At 41.7% G+C, this 10015-nt stretch overlaps 1 protein-coding gene across 1 annotated transcript in view; it reads left to right on the top strand. All coding sequences in view use genetic code 11, as the record gives it.

Annotated features, from left to right (window-relative positions):
- Positions 1-8579, top strand: part of EGR_01997 (Murinoglobulin-2) — a gene marked incomplete at both ends in the record, with an annotated part of 8920 nt that extends 341 nt beyond the window's left edge. Inside the window, 3 exons of the mRNA XM_024491246.1 lie at positions 336-2311; positions 4909-7161; positions 8527-8579. Of these exons, the coding sequence (XP_024354389.1) occupies positions 336-2311; positions 4909-7161; positions 8527-8579 (4282 nt within the window). The remainder of the gene's footprint in view (positions 1-335; positions 2312-4908; positions 7162-8526) is intronic.
- Positions 8580-10015: the final 1436 nt, after the last annotated feature.

Genomic DNA, 10015 nt, shown 5'->3' with positions numbered 1-10015 from the left:
ATTTGTGCTAACATTACTGTGAACATGTTACAGCTAGCGCAAAATGAAACGATAAAATGGAACGAAAGGTTTGGCGTATTTGTGGAGGTGGTGGAAGAAGGCACGGGTTCGTCGGTATTTACTTCCGGCGTCACCGAATTCCGAAGGTGGGCAGATCCGCAAATTGAGCTGATTTTGCCCAGTACCTACAGAAATGGTTTGCCAGTTGTTGGCCAGGTGGTGTACAGAAATTCAGTGAATAGAACAGATGATGAGCTGGAAGTGATTGTGAGTGAGATTATTAATAAATGCTTTTATAAGTGGCAACCCATATTCAATAATCGAATCATTGTCAGAAAAAGTATTTCTGTCAAACCTGGAATGGAAACCTATGACCTTGTAATCCCATCACTGAATCTTGAAAATTCAGTGTATGTGACAGTCCGTCGAATTGTCAGAAATGATGGTCCACGTGATGATTTGCTGCGTCCGGTTGATAACGATCAATTCGAAACATGGTGGCTGCCACGACGGCGTCCTATGTGGGATTTAAGTACATCCATACAACTGGATCTATGGGACGGCAAAAAGGGATTCGCGATAAAGGTCATCGTAATGAATGGCTCCAGTGTCATCTGCCCCAGCAGCATAAAGTTACAAGTGCTATCAAACAAAGCCCTTCCCAACAACTCAACACTAACGCTGCAGTTTCTCTCCCGCGGTCAACTAACAACACGAATGATCAAGCTAGAGGCGGAGCATGCATGCGTGCCACAGGACAACGAATTCGGTCACTACGAATGCGGTAAGGGGGACGAAATTCGTTGTCTTAAAGGATGGACGGGAGCTAATTGTCAGATGCCTGTTTGCGATTATAATGGTAGTAAAAGTGGTGAGTTATGCGTGGCCTCAGACCGCTGTACATGCAAGCCGAGCGGAAAAGGCGCCACTCTCATAGTTAAGTCTGGTTCAGAAAGACAGAGTAGTGCAGACAATACTCCACGAAGAACATTCTTCAAATATAAAGCCACTCTTGAATTTGATGGGAATTTCGGACCTGAAGTTCGTGCTGTAGCATATGTTTTTGATAATAATCAAATGGCTTCTGACTTCGTTAAAATTGATGGCCTTCTAGCCTGCTCCTCACCGGCGATGGCTGAGATTGAACACGGAGGAGGTCTGCAGTTCGATAAGCAACTTGTTTCTCCTGGCGAGAAAGTTAGCGCCTCCTTGAAACTATTACCTGGAAAAATAGGCAATAAAACTTTCACAAATACCTGTCTTCTTAGCATAATAGATGTCTCGTCAAAACAATTTGACACAGCAAACTTTCGCAGAATTGACTTTGACGCATATGCTGGTCTGTTAACAAGAAATCAGACATACGGAAGTGAGGACGAAATTCAAGGCACTGAAGATGCCTACCGAGCAGCAGGGATAGAACTCATTACGATATCGCCTAAAAGTAAAACACATAAGCCTACTTACTGCCCATTTTTAATTGAGCCCACATATGCACCCTTGCGGGGACACATTATGGGTCCCATGGGACCTACCGGTGCACGACAATCAGATCCCGTGAAGGATGGTGTCAGTCGTTACCAAGAAAAAACGCAAATTGGAATTCCACGAATCCGAGATTTCTTCCCTGAAGTGTGGTTGTTTGAAACAGCGAAAGTGACCGATGCGTGCCTTAAAAAGTCGCTTACTGTACCTGACACTCTCACTACATGGGAAGCCAACGCGGTGTGTTTAACGACAGAGAGTGGCCTATGGATGTCTATGAAGAAACCCCAACTTACAGTTAGGATGCCCTTCTTTGTGGAATTCGCACCACCCTTGATGGCACGACGAGGGGAGGTGCTGCACCTGCCAATCAGTGTCTTTGTGTATCCTGAGTCCACCACGAGCCCTACGATGACTAACGCGACGAAGGCGACTTATCAATCAGGGGTTGACGTTGATGGTGGCGTTGGCGGTAGGCGTACCCCAAGGACATGCTATGAGGTGGAAGTGGGTGTGGAGACAGATTCACGGGATTGGCAAGCAGTTGGTGTCGCTGCCTTCACTACCTGCATCTGCGTAGGAGACCTGAAGCAGACTTTCTACTTACCCCTTCATCCACTTCGAGTTGGGCATCTTAATGTTACTGCCAAGGCTGTCGCCCGACGTGGTAGCTGTGTATGCGATGACAGCGATAATGGCTTCGGTGGCTGGGGTCGGGCATGTGAGGCTGTCGCAGTAGCCGACGCGGTCCGACGCTCGGTGAGAGTAATCGCAGAGGGTGTTGAGAAAAGCGTCACTCTTGGCGGCATTTTCTGCACGTCTGGAGGTGGGTTTTGCTATTTTTTATCTGTCACCGAGCCTAACAACCTAAAGCTTAACTTCCTACTACCGTCTAATTCACTTTTCTAAAGATCTTTATTTGAGATTGCATAGGCCAGAGTGACTTATCTCTCAGTCATGATATATTCATTTGTTTGCTTTTCCTCAATAGTGTGCACAATAATTATGCTCAATTCATACATTTCTGTGAATTTTCTGCTTGTACAGTGGATTGGAGGTGTAATTAACTTTACGCACACATGTAGGCATGTAATTATTAGAGTTACGTCGTCCTTCTTGGCTGGAGATCACTACACATTAATTAGTGCCCCTCTGATAAAAATGTGAACTGGGTTCTTAAGACCAACGTTGTAAGTTAAAATATGAGTGCTTTGTGCTGTTTTGCTGTTTGATTAACCAAACTTCGTTTGTCACTGCTTGAAAATGAGCGATCATTAATTGTAAAATGCAGATTTGGAGTTATCATGATTACGTTTAGGTCCTATCTACAAGATCCACACTGTCCTGGAACCTGTTTCCAGATTGCGTACTTTGAATTCAGCTACAGATTTAAGCAGTCAGGTCAGGATGGAAGTGCTAATTGATAATTAGTTTCTCTAGTTAATAATCACTTTACTTGGTTAAACCAAGTTTTGTGGAATATGAATAGTAACAATCTGACTTAGGTGTTATTTTGATAGTAATGCAGAAACTTTGCCCATAGCGTTGAAGTCATTGATCTCTCGATGTATGTACAGTGAGACGTGGACAGTAGAGGGTGGATAGAGGACAGTACTCTTTAAAATGTGAGCTGATTTGCAGCCACCTTTTCGCGTAAAAATGTGCAAAGCTCTTTCACAACTGACCATTAAATCAGCTGGAGTAAGCAAAAGACTACCTAGCGGCAACGGTGACCAGCAATGGATCACCGTGACACAGAAGGTTTTGAATACTTTTTTAGAATAGTTGCATTCAATCCAAGCTCCACACTCCTTTGTGATCCATTAAGTATATACAGTAATATTCATATTTGCACATGTTTACGTACATATGCATGTGTATGGGTGTACTTTAAAAAGTGGTAGCTCTTTAGGCCATTCTGATTTCATCACTTTTGTTAGCTCGAATGCCATTTATTTCTCTTCACATGGTCATTTGATATGATTAACTGTGCTACCTCTTAACTTTCCCATATGATGCATTGGAAACTGAAAGCATAAATAACAAGGCTGAATTCCCCTTGCATTTTGTTAATGAAATAGTTCATCACATTCCTAAATGCTATTTAATTAGTGAGTGTTTCTAGCAGGCTTCTTTAGTACGTAAAGTACCTGATCCTACTGTTCCCTTAAAGATAAATCCCATTCTTTGTGCGTATTAGTTTTAACTGAACATATTTGTGCCAGACCTCAGATTGGTCATCTTTACTCACCGAACTAATAACAGTTTTACTCGGAGAATGATGGAAGGAATGAAATGTTACAGCATTTTCCACATGTAATTGAAATTTGATGAAGATTTCAAACTAAGGTAAATTGCTAATTGTAGATTGCTTTATGTATTCACGCCCAAATTAATTGTAGCTGGGAGTGAAAATGGAGAAGAGGTAAATGATGGTAGTTAAACAGACAAAATAAAAATTTTTTTACCACTACTGTTAGAGTAAATCTTGTTGCTTGGCTGTTTTGTTCATAGACAAGCAATTTAAAGCAACTACCGTACCAGGTAGGACCAAATTCACCTCCCGAGTAAATGTAATCCCTTATACACCCTTCAAGTACCTTAGAACACAATTTGCTTATCAGCATCTTGTATCTATTTTGATGAAATGAGGAACATAGAGTATCTTGAGTAATATCACGAGCCAACTTCCTCATACTTCTACCCAGATTAAGTTATTGCAGCACATCCGGTAAAAACGAGTCGAGTGTGTTGTAGCATTGAGGACTGGAGTTGTTTGAGTCCATCTGCAACAAAACAACCAAATATTTCATTGAGTGAGGTCATTTAAGCTAAACTAAATGGAACTTGGAATTGATTAGCATTATATGGAAAATAATGCAAAATTTGTTGGGAAGTTTGCAGTGGTTTAGGATGTTGATAATAACAGTTTAACTCCATCGGTAAATGGGGTCATAAATACTCGCATTTAGTAAAGGGAACAACACTTGTACGTTTCGTCAAAATCGCAGAATTTGTGTTTAATATTGGTAGCCGTGGATAGAAGAACTCGCATAGAAATCCCGCAATTAAATACTACGCAAAACAGTACCGCTATGCACTCGTCCAATTTTATAAGGACTTGTATTTAATTCCTAAACTGAATTCTGTGGCACCTAATACGACAGCGCTGCATCAAATTGGGCAAAATACATGCAAAGGAAACACCTGGAAAAGTGCATGTATGTAAGGATCGCATTTAAGAGGAGTTGTAGGGGAATTTTGTAGAGAATAGGTGGAAATAATGGATTGTTCTCCATCGAAGCAATGCATGGAATATGGCAAACCAGAACCAAGCATGGTTAGCGTAGAGATTTCAAAAAATGCTATCACCATAGGAAAAAAGAATTGTTAGTTATGCGCTGATTGGTCAATGTTTTTCAGAGTCTTTGCAAGAGGATCAGGAAATGACGATCACACTACCAGACAGGAGGATTGTTGAAGGCTCACTGCGTAGCTACGTAGCAGTCAGTGGCAACGTAGTTGGCCAAGCATTGGCCAACCTCGATGGTCTTATTCAACTGCCCACTGGATGTGGAGAGCAGAATCTGGTGAAGGTTGCGCCTAGTGTCTACGCGCTTCGTTACCTCCTCAACCGTCAGGGCAACACTAGCGGTACAACAGACACCTCTCGTTACGATCGTGTGACTAGGAAGGCTGCTACTTACATTCTGCATGGATTCAACAACCAATTGAATTATCGTCATGCTGATAACGGCGCTTTCTCAGTATTCGGTCCACACGATGGCAGTAATGGAAGCACCTGGCTCACCGCCTATGTGTTCGAGGTGTTCAGTGAGGCCGAAAAATTGCCCATTGTCTCCATCTCAGGGCAGTCACTAGATGCTTACGCCACCCTAGCTAGTGCTTTCGATTTCCTGCGCAGCCAACAACGCGCCTCCACAGATGGGTGCTTTGAGGAGGCCAGCACTCGCTTCCTCACATGGACGCAGAATTACAATGAGGTTGAGAATCGACTTCAACTCACTGCACATGTCCTCGCTGCACTCGGTTCCGCCAACACTGCACTGAGGGAAGCCAAAGGCAAAGAATTTACACACTGTGTACAATCTGCCATCAGATGTTTTGAGTCAACAACACTCCAGCTGCCCTTCACTCAATGGCCCACCTCACTCTTGGCAAAGGTCGTCTACGCCACCAATGCATTCCCACATCAGGCCAACACATCAAGGCGCAACGCCATGGTCACCGAACTGATAGCGCGATCGGAGCTACAATCCACGATTAGTGGGTCTTTGCGATGGTGGCCGAAATCTGCGTCTAGCATGATGAGGAGAAGTTACCTCACCAAGGTGCTCAATCTGGAGACCACTGCGTACGCCCTGCTTGCACTCAGCCCCACCAACCTCTCCATGCAGGATCAACTGGCCACAATGCAATGGATTTCACAACAGCAGAATGAGAAAGGAGGCTTCTACTCCACGCAGGACACAGTGGTGGCATTGCGCGCACTAACGCAAAACGCAGCCGCTTTCCCTTCACCCACCCGACCCACACCAGTGGTGATTCACTCTTTGCCGAAATCTCTAGTCGACGTGCAAGTGGAGATGAGTGAAGGAAACCAGTTGGTGGCACACACCTTTGAAATCGGTACACACAATCAGAGCGACATAACCAATCTCAAAGTAAGAATCAATTCACCGAAACCAGTCTGTGTTTCTACCCACTTCACGGCAATTTACAACATTCCGAAACCACGAAGACAGGATGATGTGTTTGACTTGGAGATCTATGTTAATCAAGGTGGTAGCAGTGCCACTGCCACATGCACCACTGCACTCACCACACTGTGTCTGCAGCCTGCTCGAGCACAAGCCACTGGTATGCTTCTCGTGACTGTGCAGTTGCCCAGTGGATGGACAGTGACAATGAGAGAGTTAGAAAATGTGCCTCTTAATAGGGGTTTACAGAAAGTAGAGTTCAATGCTCAGAGGCAGGAGGTGAGTGCCTACTTCAATGGCTTCACGACAGGAGGTGGTAATGCTGAGAGGTGCTTCACAGTGCCATTGCATCAGCGCGCCTTCGTGCAGAATGCGCAGCCTGGTCTGGTCACTGCACGCGACTACTACAACTCACAGAAGATTATGCAGGCGCCTCTACAGCTGGACAACTGCCAGTTCTACTGGGAGCCAACTCGTGAAAATATTACCATTAGCAACTTTATACCTTTTGTCACCACTGCTGCCATTGTTCCACCTGTCACGGGATTCAAGCCAATGTGTCCAAAGTGTGACGAAATGGAACCCCCAGATTTACTCGACAGACTCAACAAATCACTATGTCTTCATGATCGTTACCTCTACGTTTTCAAGACCCACGATTCGACAAATAGGACTGCAATACCAGGATTGCTGTACTCCTTTGATTACGGCAACCGCCTGGCGTCATGGAACATCACAATAAATGACTTCAAGAATTTTGAATGCAAGCTTGACTTAAAGAAAGTCTATGGCATCTTCGGTGGGCACATCCACCCAGGTGCTCTGAATGTCAGTCTCACAGGGTACGAGGTAGTAATCTTTGAAGATCTGGTCAAGGTCGCCCCAAAGTTCAAGGAAAGGCTGAAGATCAAGATGAAGGGACTGGACGAGAATGAGCAGCAATTATGGTGTGCCAGTAGGAAGCCCTTTTTCTCTCTCCTTCAGAAGCTTAGGATTTATTGAACAAGAATTGTAAATGACAATAGCGGACACCTTTTTCCTTGTCGGTTTGACAAAATTACTCCTGTTTTAATACATAAGCTCCCTATAATCCTATTTTAATTCAGTCTATTAAACTATTTCTTTATTATCATTAACGGTTTTATTTTATAGCAGTCTATTTGATATTTTTAGTTAGTTTTTGTTAAACATCATAAATTTCTGTAAGCCTAGATTTACTCGAGGATGCTTATAAGTCCATATTTAGCCACCGTGGTACAGGTAAATAGGAATACAAAGGAAGAAGGACCGTGCTATCAAGGCTCCTGTATTACTAAACGTGAATTTTAATATAGTATTATTTTGTGCCAAACAAGACCCCTTAGCCAATTAAGTAGTATGTTCCAAGCAAGCAATAATACATGCATCAGAAATTAATGGAAGTTTTACTTTGTTTAATTTGGGAGATAACGACATCATAGCGACCAATCAACACTTAAAGAATTTGAAACTTTAGCCATGTTCGCTTTTGCTATTACTAACGCTTTTATCGTCGATGGAGCATGAATGCTAGATTAAAGCAATTTTCCCTCTTTCTAGACCATCCATCCTAAAGTGGGTTTCTTCTCAGGAGTTGCTTTTGTGATATGGGTTAACGACATCTAGAAATACCTTGCAAGACTAAATGAGGGACCCTATTTCCACTGACTAACCAGTTCCTGCACCTTTAAGCAAGGATCTTTTCTTATACATGTGCATTTTTCCTGTTGCATTGAGCGTGTGGGTTGCTCCCACAATCGCTGTTTGACTTTTAATAGATGATTAGTTTGAAACTACTAATTGTGTATGCAGTGTACCACGCACTAGGTATGTCTAAATTGATGCAATTTCTCGGAGGTATGGGTTGGGTGGTATAATGAGTGCAGCGTCCGGGATAATTAATGGCATCTCTGTTTGCTTTGCAAGCTTAACGATGAAAAAGGGATTTCCCATCCTAGCAAATCAAGTCGGCTAGTCAGCCTGTATGTCAGTCGGAAAAAAGTGCACACCGACCTGGTTCTATTTTACGCATAAAAGAAGTGACGAGTAAATTGACGATCTGAAGTACATTTCAATTTTACCCTCTCGTCTCATTTGCTGTAGGTGTGAAGCTAATATTTTACCATCGTACACCTAATACTTTTACTGAAGCATGCTCTTGACAGGTCAAGCTCAGGTGACTAATAAAATGCAATGTTTAATTTCGCAATATTTACAACGGAGAATCTTCGCAGTTGAGATGTACCGATCATCAGGTGATTCGTTAATAAAATCACTTTCCTTAAACATTAGGCTTTTCTAGCTGCAGCTTTGGAAGAGTGTGGATACCTCCGCGTAAGTCAGGAGATGAGGTGAAATCGCAGTTACCGCTTAACTGTTAGAGATAAAGTAAGGATGGCAGCGTCCAAATCATTCCTCTTACTTTGCAAATTTAACAATAATACAAATCTTTTACATCAAGATTACTGGCCGTCATAATAACACGTCAAAATAATTAATTGGTAGTGACCTACACTCTTTCTGAATAGCATGCTACTAAATTGCGGCTTTTTACTGAATTATGACTTTTGAAAGTTGGTAACTTATTGTAAGATTTGTTACAAATAAACCTTTTCCTTAGCTTAAATAGCCTTGGTACCACAAAAAGCACTTAAGAAGTGGTATGACAAATATGAGCTATCTATATAAGGACATAATTTGCAATTACTATATTAAACCTATTCTTGTAGTTTTAACAAAACACCGTTAAATTTGGGGCTCTTCTGGAATCGAGTGACACTGAAATGAAGTAGAGAAAAGTCTGTTAGGAGTTAAAAACCACCACTATCATTAGACAGCCTCGCTGACTTAGGAAAATATCAAATCATCCCCACAGATTTGCTTCCATTTTTTGGTAGCTTTGTTTTGAACCAACTATTATTAACGATTCATGCTTTGCTAAAGCATGTTCAATCGTAATGGGCCACTTTTCTCCACAGACTTCCGCTCCATTAGAGGAAGCAAAATATCCAATTTCTGAAAGCTCTCAGACCTATGGTTTAATGGGGATACTAAATAGTTGACTGGATCTTTTCTTTACAATTCGCAAATGCAAAACATGTTAAACAATAAAGTGCTTTCTTTCTCTGCCATTAACTACTGCTTTTGTCCATTGTAATAACACATTTTGTTAAACGACTTATTTTCACATAAAGTATTTAATTTCTCTGAAATTGTTATTTGCCATTTGTCAGTCTTGACTCTCATTCCTTATAAAACTTATTTGGCAATCATAAAGATAAAGTGGAAACTCGAAAACGTAATTTCGATCCATATTATTGCTCTGTAGTTCAAAGGAATCGCGTTCTTTTTTTTCTCTAAAGAGAAAAACGCAGCGGTCACTGTACGAGGTATTCAAATCAACTTGTAAATGTGATCAGTTATAGCGTTTAAACATCAATTTACTTACATATCTTTAGTTCAAATTTTGATTTTGATTTTGATTTTGATTTTTGATTTGACTTGAGGAGTCTGTTTAGCAATTTCATCTTCAGTTTTATACAAATCATATCTCTAAGTAATGTCATGCAGGAGTGGATAGGGATAATAGTCCTCCCATGCTCTCACATGGTATTGAATGTGTTACATACAGTATCATGTGAAATATTACACCCCTACCTAGATTTCTCTATTTGATATAAGAACCCTCTTTATTTTGCTAGTATATCTCCCAAATAATCCGAATATTCCTTAAACCTCTCCCAATCATTGCATATTTTCCTCTTCATTGAGCATACTCGCTTTACATCATT

Source organism: Echinococcus granulosus, assembly GCF_000524195.1.
Source record: "Echinococcus granulosus chromosome Unknown EG_S00008, whole genome shotgun sequence".
Lineage (NCBI taxonomy): Eukaryota > Metazoa > Platyhelminthes > Cestoda > Cyclophyllidea > Taeniidae > Echinococcus > Echinococcus granulosus.
The sequence above is the reverse complement of the archived record's forward strand: the minus strand, read 5'-3'. Positions and strand labels throughout refer to the sequence as shown.